This window comes from Ruditapes philippinarum, unplaced genomic scaffold (assembly GCF_026571515.1).
Source record: "Ruditapes philippinarum isolate M1 unplaced genomic scaffold, ASM2657151v2 ctg5649_1_1_1_1, whole genome shotgun sequence".
NCBI classification, from domain to species: Eukaryota; Metazoa; Mollusca; class Bivalvia; order Venerida; family Veneridae; genus Ruditapes; species Ruditapes philippinarum.
Genome location: NW_026853286.1, coordinates 95944 through 110833, shown reverse-complemented (window position 1 = coordinate 110833; position 14890 = coordinate 95944). Strand labels below are relative to the sequence as shown.

At 34.2% G+C, this 14890-nt stretch overlaps 2 protein-coding genes across 2 annotated transcripts; both read right to left on the bottom strand.

The window, feature by feature from the left end:
• Nucleotides 1-2223: 2223 nt before the first annotated feature.
• LOC132736401 (E3 ubiquitin-protein ligase TRIM33-like) lies at nt 2224-3426 on the bottom strand. The gene has a single exon (XM_060723527.1). It carries the CDS (start codon nt 3319-3321, stop codon nt 2224-2226), a length of 1098 nt encoding a protein of 365 aa, XP_060579510.1. The 5' UTR covers nt 3322-3426.
• A 5183-nt stretch (nt 3427-8609) lies between these two features.
• Nucleotides 8610-10813, bottom strand: LOC132736400 (uncharacterized). Its single transcript, XM_060723526.1, has one exon. The coding sequence runs from the start codon at nt 10666-10668 to the stop codon at nt 8980-8982; it is 1689 nt and encodes a 562-aa protein (XP_060579509.1). The 5' UTR covers nt 10669-10813; the 3' UTR covers nt 8610-8979.
• Between the last annotated feature and the right edge of the window lie 4077 nt (nt 10814-14890).

The window sequence follows — 14890 nt, the reverse complement described above, 5'->3', positions numbered from 1 at the left end:
TTTTCTCCAGTGGCACTGATCTTAACACTGTGATGAATTATTATACTCGAAAAACTGTTTCAATAAAGAAGGATCTAATGTTATAGTTAACAACAAGGAGACATTATATGAGCCGCGTCATGACAAAACCAACATAATGGGTTTGCGACCAGCATGGATCCAGGCCAGCCTGCGCATCCGCGCAGTCTGATCAGGATCCATGCTGTTCGCTTACATAAATCCTATTACAAGTAGAGAAACTGATAGCGAACAGCATGGATCCTTATCAGACTGCGCGGATGCGCAGGCTGGTCTGGATCCATGCTGGTGGCAAACCCACTATGTTGGTTTTGTCTTGACGCGGCTCAATTATAATTATAGCTTTATCTTTAATGTCCTGAACACGAAAAAATACTTTAATATACAATGTAGTTGTTACAAGTTCTCAAATGTTGGAGTCTATTTTTTTTAGTACTGTACATAATGTAACCACGAAATATTCTACTGATCCTAAGACAAAGTTAAGTATGTTCAGCTTCTTATGTGACGATATTAAACTTCTAGAAGTCCATTCGAAGCATTCCGAATGTATCACAGACCCTCCAAACGCCCTAAAATCTGAATAAAATGGATACAATGTTTTTGCCAATCCCAGGACATATTCGTATCATATATATATCTATAAAACTTGAAGTAAGCTGTTTTGAAAAAAAAAAGTGACGTTGAAATATGATTTTTTTTTCAAATTAAACAGCTTTAATTAAGTTTTATTGATATTTGTATATGTGTTGGGGCTGATAAATAGACATTTTATTTGGATTTTAAGGCGTTTGGAGCTCCACACCCCTAGTGTCTGTGGAATGTATAGATTTTGATTTTGTGAAGATTACTTTGAGTTTAGAGGTTGCTAAAGTAACTAACTATATTTGTGATCATTAAACGATGCAAAGTTTAGTAACAAAAAACAAACATGTTTTTTCCTGCTTCTTTTAATTCTATAAAAATATTTATAATATTTGTCATATGTTCCGGTTCGAATCGGAATATCCGGGGGGGGGGGCATTAGGCGGTAACGAGACTTACCGTGTATGTCATAACACCCGTAACTATAGAAATTTGACAATTCAACTTCTCGGCCCTTTTCGTCAAACTTCGTAAACAATAGTGAGAATACACAGAACGGATTTGGTATTTCGGAAAAACCTATGCAAAGGAACTAAACAGATACAAAAACATAAACAGACAGTAGTTTAACTAAGTTTATTCCAAATTAACTAGTTATGTATTTAAAGTCAACGTAAATTTAGGTTATATACTTATGATTTATCATATTAAAACCGAAAGTACAAAATGTATACCTGTTGAAAATAATTCGGATTCGGTTATCATAGGGCGTTTTTAAATTGGTTATGATTGTCGTACATATTTCTAATCATGATTTTTTACCGAATTATTATTATCATTTATGCCAACCATTATGTTTCTTAGAACTCGACGTTGCTGTTAAATATGTAAGCTTTTTATCAATACTATCTTTAAAGAATTAAGAAAAATCCTCTATACTTGAACTCCTGTTTATAAACATACTTCTAATAAAAGTGTTTCCCTAGGAAGATTTTTGGTAGGCTCAACTTACTAAAATATTTTTCATGACCAATGACGTTACTTTAAGTCAAATATTTTTATGAAATTGCAGTCTGCTGATTTCAAATGTTCACTGATAAACATTTTGTTTTGTTCTTCAGAAATCAGAATAGAGGCCGGTTTTAGTACATTTTGCAGGTAGAAAGGCAGTATTTTTCTTGTACCAGATACAATAAGTCCAACTTTATCGCCTTTACCTGGATAACAAACAACAGCACATCCACAGTTGGTAACTGTCGAGCCTAATGGCGATCCCATCTCCTCACTTTTTGTCGTATCTTTCAGCACTCCCTTGATGGTAAATTCATGTACAGCTTCGTTTCCTATGTCAGATACAAACATGTTTTTATTATCGTCACTGATGGACACATATAATGGCGATTTTAGTACGCTTGTTTCTTTCACTGCATGAATAATTTGTCCATCCATGTTTATAACCTGAACAGCGGAAGGTTTAGTGAACGACACTGCCATCATACCATTACGATGATCTATGCCCATACATCCTTTCCTGACATCCAGACTGTGACTTTTAGTCAGCCCACTTTGTGTAATCACAAACAATATTTTGCCTTCATTCGGTAAAGTTGTTGCAGCATATTAAGAATTTATAGTTGTAACGTCAGCGGGAAGACTTGACAATTTCAATATGGATGTTGCTTTACCCTTTCTATGATCTAAGACTTTTAATGAGCTCTTATCCGCACACATAATTTCAGTTTCTGATATAATCGTCATTCCTGTTATGAAACAGTCTGTCTCTTTTTTGCCCTGCATGTTAAATTTCTGTACGAATTGTGCCTTTGACCCAATAAGAGTTCTTTTACAAAGTCCAGAAAATCTCTGTATTTGTGTACTCAGATTGCCAAGGCATCTGTTTCGTATTTGTAATGCATTTATATATTCAGATGATTTAAATTTAAAGGCGTTTATTTGACTTTTAGCTGAAATTTCCTCATTCATTTCATGGAATTTCTGCAGTCTTTCCAGTGCGCGTTTAGATGTGACAAATAAACTGTTGTCTTTACACAGTTCAAGTTTATTTTGAAATTCTTCAATTTCAGCAGTCAGTGTCTTGCATTGATCTTGAAGCTTTTCCTGTGAACAGACATCTTTAGCATTCACTTCATCAACTTTTTGTAAAATATCTGCTTCCATTTTGTTCAGATAGTTGTCAATTTCCTGGCGGAACTGTTTAATTTCTCTGATAGCATCTGTCTTTATTTCCTCAGCGGTTTTAAGACTGCGTTTTATTTCTTCCATACAGGAAGCAAGATTTTTTCTAAGATTGTCAATTCTATGTTTGATTTCTAAAAGTTCGTCACAGTCGCCATAGTTACTGGATACGTTTGACACGAGCTGAACCTTGCAAGAAGCATGATTTAGAACAATGCAATCTCCACATCTAACGCTATCATGATCTTTACAGTAAAACTTTACTATCTCGTTCTCATGGACATCGCAGAACTCCGTGAAATCGTCGGTTTGATCCAGACTTTTTGACAATTTGTCTTTGTGATTCTTCGTCCCGACAAACTTCCTGTGTGCCTTGATACATGATGCACATATAAACTCATTACAAAACTTACAGCACATCTCTGATTGCACAGCATCGCTGTCTCCTTGATATGGCTGGCATTGGACAATCGATTCGTCATTGTCGGATGCTTCCAATTCTTTTCTACCGGGAACGTCCATTGAAATATTTGCAACCTGTATCCAGTACACCCGCCTTTGAAATATGTTAAATACGTTGATATGATGTAATCCCGTATCTATTCCTCACCACTCGACTTTCAAGTTCAAATTCGGTGACGTACAAAGTACAAGAGCCGTATTAATGATAATTATATAACATTATCATGTCTATTCGTTTTTCTAGAGAACATAATTATTACTGAGTTTGATTTTAAATGAAAGTAATTTTTAACACTGCCAGTCCAGAAAGGAAAATTCTTATGACAAAATAAATTAAACAGCTGACATTTAAATATATTTTTGTGCGGATTGATACAAATAGAGGTTAAAAATGCCCATGGAGGATATTGAGCTCGTTATTCGACCTAGTAAAACATGAAGCAAAATATCGTACTTATTGTTCAAACATTTATTAAAATGTCAATTTAAAGTTACCAGTAGTTTAATGTTTTTAATTCGACTGATGTTTTCTCTAATTAAATCCCCTCTTAAACTTTATCACACACTTCAGTACTAAAAGGAATTATTCGAGAATTCAGGAAAAAGAAGGGGGGGGAGGAAAGAAAAAAGTAACGACAAAAAACAACAGAATACCATGTTACATTTTACCTTCTACCCGGCTCATGAGAGACATGCACCATTTTTTCTTTGGTGGGATCTAAATACAGAACAGAACAGAACATATACTTTATTTCTGACTTGGGCTCAACACCCATCATCATAACATACATATACATGTATAATTATTACAATGCATGCGTCAAGAATCATATCATAACAAATTCAATCAGTTATATTCAAATATTATGACATAGCTAACATATTGATTGAGAATGCCAAAAATAAATTTCTACATTAATAATATCATATTGATATGCTAATCTACCAAATTGTCTCGTCTTTCAAATGCTTTAATACAAAATAATGCTAATTTTCTAATAACCAATTTTCTATCTGCGTTTAACAATTGTATGAATTTATAAACACTAGGATTAACAGTAAAGTATCTCGAAATGTACATACTTCTAAAATCACTATAAATTGGACATATTAATATAAAATGAAATTCATCCTCTATATCCCCGGACGTACATAATGTGCATTTTCTCTGACTTCTTTCAATACCCCTGTGTCTTCCAGATTCAATATGTAGTTTATGGGAACTTAATCTAATTTTTGCAAGAACTGATCTGTATTTTGCATTTTCTAATAATTTAAGATAAATAGACCTTTCATATTTAACTTTAACATTTGAATACATTTGCAAGGAAGAGCATAACGCCATGTCTGCTCGCCATTGGGTTACATATATATCCCTGAGACGTGATCTGAATACTGGTATAAAAATTTTAATATTAACCGATTCTGGATATAACCATACTTCGGCAAATCCAGCGTTTTGTAACATGTCTCGAACTTTTGATGACCAGTTGACAACATTTGAGTTATTTGATATATCATTTCTTTGAGAACTTAGAATAGTTGTTAAAATACAGTTTTGACTCTTATCGCCGTGTAACTTTAGCCAATATTTTGCTATCCTAACATATCTTTCAATATACAGAGGAAATCTACCTAGTTCAGAATACAATGATAGAGTATTGTTGACATTTTAACATTTAATAACCATTTACAAAATTTTCTTTGCAAACGTTCAATATTTTCTGCTTTATTAAAGCCCCATACTTCACAATTATAATTCAAAATAGATAAAACATACGCATCGAACAAATTGAACATTATTTCTATAGATATATCTAACTCTTTTGTAATGTTAAGTAAAGAGTTCATTGCCCTTAAGCCTTTTCCACTAAGGGTATTTGTTGCTGGTACAAATGAACCGCCACTAGAAAATACAATTCCTAAATAATTGAAGTTTTGAACAATTTCTATATCAATTCCATCATATGACCATTTGAACTCTCTACTTAATTGCCCACCTTTTCTAAAAACAACAATTTTAGTTTTATCAACATTTACAGTTAAATTCCATTTTTTGCAATACAATTGTAAATTATTTATATTGTTTAGTTGACGTTCTTTGGATTCAGAAAAAAAGAACGGCATCCTCCGCAAACAACAACAAATATATAGATATCTGGTCTAGTGTAATGCAAGCATTTGGGTCTTCTTGTAAAAAACATTTCAATATCATTCAAAAATATAAAGAACATGACCGGCGAGGTGATCTCCCCTTGAAAGAGACCTACATCACAGCTGAAAAAATCTGACAAACTATTTAAATGTCTTACACATAGTTTAACATCTTCGTACATTGACCGTATAATAGAGAACAGTTTTCCGTCCACCCCGGTCTTTATGAGCTTATACCAAAGGTAATTTCTGTCGATTAAGTCATACGCCTTTTTATAATCCACAAAACAACGAAAGAGCTTATTTTTCGTTATAAATTGTCTCTTTATTAAAGCATTTAATATAAAGATAGGATCAATAGTACCGTAATTCGGTTTAAAACCGAATTGTGCGTCTGTCAAAGTTTCCGTGTTATCAGCCCAACGTTTCAATCGTTCATTTATAATAACTGTAAACAATTTAGCAAAACAGCTGATCAATGTTATTCCTCTATAATTATTCGGGTCAGACGAATCACCTTTTTTATATATTGGTATGATTACTCCTGTTGACCAGCTACGAGGAAACACTTTTGCATTTAATATGTGGTTAAACAATAATTCAATTGAACGTGCCGTTACAAATACACTTTCTTTGAAATATTCATATAGGATATTGTCTAATGAACACGCCTTATTACAACCGAGTTTCTTGGTGGCGGATATTATTTCCTCTTTTGTGATTGGTTGATCCAGTTCAGCGAAGGAACTTCCATAGGAGTCTGGGGCTGTATCAAATTGCGACAAAAAGTCATTACATTCCATATTTTCACTAAGCATTGTATTAGAAGACAAGTTTTTGAAATGATCATAAAATTCTTCAACAGTTATATTTTCACCATTTGGATTTGAAGATTTCTTTTTAAATGTTTTCCAAAACTCTCGTGGATTTTTTCTTCTCATATCATTCATTTTTTTACCAACATTTTTATTAAAGCTTCTTTTATGCTTTTTACAAGTGTTTTTGTAATCACGTTTCTTTTCATGCAGGATATTTCTAGTGCTTTCGTTTTTTTCTAAATTATAGTCATCAATTGCCTGTAAATAACTATCTCTCTTTAATTTACATTCATCACTAAACCATTTCTTCAGATTTGAGTCATTATGCACAAAATAATTATTTCGTGCAACTGATTTAGTTTCAAAGTACTGTTTTTGCCTTTATCGTTTAAAAAGTCCGTGAAAGTCTTAGTTAATGTATCGGTACTATTCTCCGTTGTTTATTTGCTCTTGTAAAATAGTTTCTATGTTTTGTATATCATGTGATACGTCATTTATAAATGCATCCCTTTGTGATGGTTTCCATTTATAAGAAATAGTTGGCTCCTTTTTTATCGTACTTGGAATCGAGTTAACTTTGAATGAAAATGATATCGGGGCATGGTTAGAAAATTCATTGAAATCATGCACATAAAAATCGGCTAAATCTTGAAAGTTTAACTGTGACGTCACCAGATAATCGACCACGCTTTCCCCGTTATATGTCATACAGGTAAATTTGCCTATGCCTTTATCTCTATACAATCTACCATTAACTACCCGAAAATTGGTTGATTTACAAAGGTCAAGTAAACGATCGCCAAAGCGATTTGAACCAAAATCACAAGAAGTCCGTGGCAAATATGGGTCAATCGTATAAATATCTGTTTGTCCTATATGTCTATCATATGTTATATATAATCACTTTCTGGCCAATGCGCGAATTAGTGTCTCCAGTAATTGAATATTTTTCCTTTATTGCTAAATATATTTATATCATTTTCAATGTGCCTATAAATATCTTCATCGTACCTATCATGAATCGGGGAATGTTCTGGTGCAATGTATACAACTGCTAAATAAATGTCATTTTCTATGTGAAAGAACGATTTATCAAATTTCAACCATACCAGACAATCAATATCATTTTTAACCATTTTAACACCTTTTCTTATGGAATTTTTTATATAAATGATAAGTCCACCGCTGGAGCGCTTAGCACGTCTATGCTGAAATCGTCTATAAGAATGAATCGGTTTGTCATATCCATTAAGATCAATAACTGAGCTTTTATTCGTCCAAGACTCACTTAAACATATAACATCATTTTCACTTATAATTCCAATACATGTATAAGTGCATGGTTCTCTCTTTACAGTTTTCACACCATTATTAATATTTCATCTTCATAACAATGTCAGATTGGTTTCAATTTTTCACAAGTACGTCATGTATTTCTCATTTTTCCTTTGTATTTAAAGATAACTCATTCTGAGGATGTTTAGTTCAAATCCCGTCAGAGGCAAGCCGTTGTTTCTTTGAGCAAGAAATCTTACATTCATTGCTCAATAGTGGTTGGGTCCAGGAATGGAATGTAGCGTGTGTCTATAAGTTCATTGCTTCCTTCACAATCGAACGAAAATAAAATCTGTATAATTCTGTATAAATCAAAGATCATTCGTGAGAATGACAACCTGGCTTGCGTCCTAAAGGCGATTTTGTGTGTCGTTCATACATTAAAATATTGTTTTTAATATTTGGTACATATGTTGTGTCGGTGACACAGAAGTGACGTGTGTTTTTTTATGTATTATATTATGTCATAAGCAGGAATTACTAAATCGTGCTCACGAGATCTTCAAGCCGTTTGCACAAAATAATTAAGTCGTGCACACGATATACTGTCGAGCTCACTATTTACTATTCTTGCGCATGAGATAATTAAGTCATGCGCAAAAGACATTATGTCGTGCACATGAGTTACTTAGTCGTGTGTACGACATAATTAAGTGGTGAGCACGAGACTGTGTACGATATAATTAAGTGGTGAGCACGAGACACTATGTCGTGCGCACGAGTTACTAAGTGATGCACAAAGGTAATCAAGTCGTGCGCACGAGTTACTGTGTGGTGTGAACGAGATAATTAAGTCTGCGCACAACATAATAAGGTCATCAGATTGCCATGAGCAATATTCCTGGCACGTTCCATAAACAATGGCTTATTTATCCTCAAGTTGTTGATTCAACAAAGATTTACATAACTAAATAAGTAACTAAGTAACTAACTAACTAAACTAAACTATCTCATCAACTTACTAACACAAAAAATGTAGACAAACAAATTATTATCTTTTATTTATTTGACAAGTGTTGGTTGAACTTTGTGGGTTCTTTTTACATACATTCGTCGACGTCATTCAATTGTTTTATGAAAAAACATATCTATAGTTTTTCACATAATTGTTTCTAATACGAAACTAATTACATGACATGAAGTTAGGAAGATAATTAACTTGAAAATGAAGTATTTATGTCTTAACAGAAATATGCAACCGTAACACATGTACAGTACTGTTTAAATGTATAAATCATAACATATAAATTGTTCTTTGTTTCTTTCATATGTTATAACCTTGCACATTGTGAGACTGTCTTAAATATTCTACATAAAGACAAAATACAATAACCTAAAAATGACCGAAAGAATATTTAATACATTGTTTATTATAAAAAAAAACCTAACTTTTTATGAGATAAAAATCACTTTACTTGTAGTCAAACATTTTTATGAAATTGCAGTCTTTTGATGTTTCATGTTCACTGATAAACAACTTGCGTTGTTCTTCAGAAATCAGGATAGACAATGTTAGTATCACATTATCCAGGGAGAAAGGCAGTATTTTCCTTGTTTCAGGTACAATCAGTCCGGCTTTATCGCTATTACCTATATAACAAACAACAGCACATCCACAGTTGGTAACTGTTATGCCTGCCGGTTTGCCCATCTTTACACTTTTATTTGTAGCTTGCAGCTCTCCCTTGAGGTTAAATTCATACACGGCTTTGGTACCCAAGTCTGACACTAGAATACTCTTATTATTGTTAGTCAGGGATATAAATTGCGGATACTCCAGTATACTTGTATCCACGAGATCAAGGAGAATTTGACCTTTCGTGTCCATCACCTGAACAGCGGGAGGATTCCAAAAAGTAACAGCCATTATACCATCGCGATGATCTATTCCCATGCATGCATGTCGAACAGATGTTTTATGACTTTTAATCAATCCACTTTGTGTTGTCAGGAACAAGATTTTGCCTTTGATTGGTAAAATGGCTGCAGCTAACGAGGGGGTAATTTTTGTGACTCCAGCGGGAATAGTTTCCAACTGCAATGTTGATGTGATTTTGCCTTCTCTATGATTTAAAACCTTCAATGAGCTGTTGTTCCAATCTGCACACAGAATTTCATCTTCAGATATGGCTGCCATACCAATTATGTGACAGTCTCTGTCATGTTTCGCTTTAATGCTTAGTTTCTGTACAAAGCATGTCCTCGTGCCAATAAAAGTACCCTTGCATTGTCCCGCGAATCTCTTCACTTGTATATTAAGATTGCCAAGGCATTCGTTGCGTGTTTTCAAATTGTTGATATATTCAGAGGGTATGAATTTGAATGTGTTTATTTTACTTTTGGATGAAATTTCCTCATTCATTTTTTGACACTTATGAAGTCTTTCTCTAACGCTTTTAGATGCCACAAACAAAGAATTGACCTTGTCTTTACACTTATCTAGTTTATTTTGAAATTCTTCAATGTCACGAGCCAATGCCTTGCATTGATCCTGAAGCTTTCGCTGTGTTGAGAAATCGCTAGCACTCATCTTATCAACCTTTTGTAACAGATCTTCTTCAATTTTGTTCAGGTAGTCTTCAATTTCTTTACGGAAACGTTTAATTTCTCTGATGGTATTGGTTTTTATTTTTTCAGCTGTTTCCAGACTGCCTTTTATTTCTTTTTCGCACGATGCAATGTTCTTTCTAAGATGATCAATTCTGTGTTTGATTCCCAAAAGATCGCCGCTGTTGTCATAGTTACTTGAAACATCCGAAACAAGCTTTACATTGCAAGAGGTATGTTGAAGTACCATACAATCTCCACAACCAACGCTGTCGTGCTGCTGGCAATAAAACTTTACTATTTCGTTTTTATGAACATCACAGAGCTCAGTGCATGGATCGCTTTCAGCCTGATATGTCGGCATTTCATCTCTGGATTTAATCATGTGACTTTTTGTGATGACCAACTTCCGATGTGCCGAAATGCATGATGAGCATAGAAATTCTTTACAAGCCTCACAATAACCCTCCGCATGAACTGTTTCATCATCACGCTGACATGGACGACACAATATAGCAGGCCTGGAAGACTCATTACGTCCAGCAACTTCCATTCCTATTGTTTATTTTATTTACTTATTAACCTGTTTTAATTGTCTCAGCAGTATCGTTAGAGTAAACACATCCATAAAAATAAAGAATAGTTAAGATTTTTTTGTTTAGCAAATATGTGCTTTAATTACGTGTCCCCTTCTTCAAACAGTGAATAGCGAAGAATGCCGTTCAGCTAATATAAGATATAACTATATATGTATGTGCATGATGGTGTACTTGAGATTTAACCACAGACATTGACAAGTGCTCTATTGTTAGCAAATGTATTGTGGTGAAATTCTTTTTGTAAATCTCTTGAACAAAATTTCAAGGAATAATCAAACGGCACTTGGCATATTGACCTTGCAACAGAAAACACTCCCAGGGCTTACTTACTTAAAATAATTAAGCAATTGTTACATGTATTCTTTTGATTGCTAATTTATTATTTAGTATTTCTGCCGTTGCTGATACGAAGATAAATTGGAATATACACTTTAATGCAAATAGAAGAAGGAAGATTTCATATCACATGTATATCATTGTTTTATATAAAGGACCCTCAAAAAAAAGAGTAAATGATTAAGAGACAATTGTAAAGTGTAGTGGATGTGCGCGTAAGACGCTTTAAGTTGTTGAAATCCCATCCTGCTTTATATAAAATGGAAAGAATGCATTTTGATAATCTTTGAAAAAAGTAAAATGTCAAAGTTGACCACTATGTTGGAAATTTCATGTGACCGCTCAAATATATTTTTACTTTTTTAGCAAATGGCAAACATGAATTTTATAATGTTTCAATAATGGTTTTAGGGAATATAAGATACTTGTTACGTGAAAATACGTGAAGAAAAAGACATAAATGTGAAATAATTTGTCTTAAAAGTAGCAAACTGTAAACAAAGAAATATTTTGACTTTCATACAAATTTAACAATATCACTATAACTGTACTTTTTGCCAACAAGCAGATGAAAACATGGTTCTTGTAGTTGGCCAATGAGTAATAATAAGCGCGTATTCGCTTGGCGCCCCCGACATTTTAAATTATTAATTCTCGACTTTTCGCTTGGCGGGGTCTCGGGGCGAAAACACGAATGGCACAAATCAGCCACCATACGAGAGCGTTAGCGTTAATAGCTTCATGTGTCGCGTGCGCACGCAGTAAATCAAAGAATTCCTTCGCATCCTTTATGCCGCCTATATGTGATTCTACTAATACTTTTAAATGTTTTACTACGGTAAGGACCATAATTGTATAACATCTGAAGAGGAAAATTAAGCGAAAACAGAGGAATCTATCTTTTAATATATTCTTACTGGTGTGACCTCTATATTCATTGAATACCTTCATAGAGCCTTTTTTTAGAAACATGTCGAGCAAGTTTCATGGAATCAGGGACATTTGTCCCCTGGACACTCGTCCCCAGTCAAAAAAAGTATATTTAGACATTTGCCCCCACCCCCCTTCACCATCCAGTGGAAATATAAAGGTGGACACTTGCTCACCTCTGCCTGTTTGAAAATATGCTCAGTGTGTGTTTAACAAATGACCAAATTGGGGATAATTCAATTAATTTAATTTTAGAGTCTGTGTAGTGTAAAGGGGGGGGGGGGGGAAATGTGCTGGGGGGGACTGTCCGTATACCGTGTTACCAAAACTGACCTTGTTGTTTGTGGTTTTCGCACGAGATGTTGGTAGACAGCGGGAATTCAACGCTACTGATACGACGCGACATAAACATGAAATTATCTAAAGAACTTATTAGACAGAAACTGATTAAACGGAAATAACACATAGGTCTCATTCTGTATTAACTCTTAGTACCTAACTCTTAGTACCCTTACGTTCTAGATCAAAGGACATAATTTCTTTTTATTTACTATAATATAAGGTCGAAGAAAACGCTTAAAGCAGCCTGCCTCCAGATTCATGCTATTTTTTGTTTAAAGTTTGGAAATGTATTTAAATGCAAAAATATTGTGAAGTGCAGAAATATAGTAATTTTAATATTGCAAGCGGCACTTCCAATCTACGTATATAGATTATCAAAACGAGGAATTTATCTTTTAATATATTCTTACTGGTGTGACCTCTATATTCATTGAATACCTTAATAGAGCTTTTTTTAGAAACATGTTCGAGCAAGTTTTAATTGAATCGGAGACATTTGTCCCCTGGACACTCGTCCCCAGTCAAAAAAAAGTATCTTTAGACATTTGCCCCCCCCCCCCCCCCCTTCAACAACCAGTGGAAAATATAAAGGTGGATACTTGCTCACCTCTGCCTATTTGAAAATATGCTCAGTGTGTGTTTAACAAATGACCTGACTGGGGATAATTCAATTAATTCAATTTTTAGAGTATGTTGTAGTGTGAAGGGGGGGGGGGGCAAATGTGCTGGGGCAAATGTCCGTATACCGTGTTACCAAAACTGACCTTGTTGTAGTGGTTTTCGCACGAGATGTTGGTAGACAGCGGGAATTCAACGCTACTGATACGACGCGACATTAACATGAAATTATCTAAAGATCTTATTAGACAGAAACTGATTAAGCGGAAATAACATATAGGTCTCATTCTGTATTAACTCTTAGTACCCTTAATTACGTTCTAGATCAAAGGACATAATTTCTTTTTATTTACTACAATTAAAGGTCGAAGAAAACGCTTAAAGCAGCCTGCCTCCAGATTCATGCTATTTTTGGTTTAAAGTATGCAAAACATTGTGAAGTGAAGAAACATAGTAATTTTAATATTGCAAGCGGCACTTGCAATCTACGTATATAGATTATCAAAACGAGGTCAAAATATACAAAAATAGCCCTTACGCGTTAAACATTGCAAAATCAGTCATAAATCGCATGTACCATTACAACATGAATCTTTTTACTTTCCCTAAATTCTTAGTGCATTTTTCTCAAGTTTGATTTTCTTGCAATAGTTTGGCTCATCTGGAGGCATGCATCTTTATAATGTTGACACCATCTTAACCCACTTCAATATGTTAATTTCCTAAGTAAACCAATAACCTACTTTAATATAATTCATTTCTAAGAACTTTGAATACAGCTTATTGTTACCTTCTTATCGTTATTGAAAATGATTTCAAATTTCTTCCGTAATAAGAGATTTTTTTCGAATGATAACAGAGCTCAGTGCAAACTTTTCAGGACAGATTTTGCCTTCAATAAATACGATTGCATTCCTTTATGTGCGAAACGTCTTTAGATATTCTCTATCTTTGAAAACTGGATTTAAGCAAAACATATAGGACGCGTCGCTGCCTCTACTTACATCACTTTTTCCTTATAAAACCACTCTTCTCCAAGTATCGTCACTTTTTCCTTATAACACTACTCTTCTCCAAGTAACTTCACACAACTCTTGAACAGCTAACGCCAATTTACATCCATTTACATCACGCCTTCTAGTGGTTAAGTGTCTGCGTTTCAAACCAGGGATTGTGAGTTGAATCCCTACTGCACTGTCATGACGGTTGCCTAACAAATACTGGAGTGGCGGCGTACGTGGCCGAGTGGTTTATGCGTCGGTCTAGTAATCTAAGGACTGCTGACCGTCAGGGCCAAGCCACTGTTTCATGAGCAAGAAACGTTACATTCATTGCTTAGTACTGTTTAGTTCCAGGAACGAATTTGGGAGTGTTTCAACCAGCACAATCGAACTTGAACAAATTTGTATGAACTAAACTAACAATACTGTCCGGGTTCAGGCATGTCAACTCCGTTTCTCTTCTCTGCACCATTTCTTCGACTGAGTTTTCAGAAAATTTCAAAATATCCTAGCATTTACATATGACCGTTTTGTGCCCTTTTATTTGGCAGACGATTTTGACAGTAATGCAGTATGATTATGTGACGTACAAAGTACAAGAGCCGTTTTAATGATAATTATATAACTTATTATCAGGTCTTTACGTTTTTCTCGACAATTATAGCAATGTTTATGCCATAATTATTACTGAGTTTGATTTTAAATGAAAGTAATTTTTAACACTGCCAGTCCGTAAAGGAAAATTCTTATGGCAAAATGAATTAAACAGCTGACATTTAAATATATTTTTGTGCGGATTGATACAAATAGAGGTTAAAAATGCCCATGGAGGATATTGAGCTCGTTATTCGACCTAGTAAAACATGTAGCAAAATATCGTACTTATTGTTCAAACATTTATTAAAATGTCATTTTAAAGTTACCAGTAGTTTAATGTTTTAATTCGACT

Bases quoted from the DNA above. Each gene is read 5' to 3' on its own strand.
- LOC132736401 (XM_060723527.1), bottom strand. From the start codon at position 3,321: ATGGACGTTCCCGGTAGAAAAGAATTGGAAGCATCCGACAATGACGAA.
- LOC132736400 (XM_060723526.1), bottom strand. From the start codon at position 10,668: ATGGAAGTTGCTGGACGTAATGAGTCTTCCAGGCCTGCTATATTGTGT.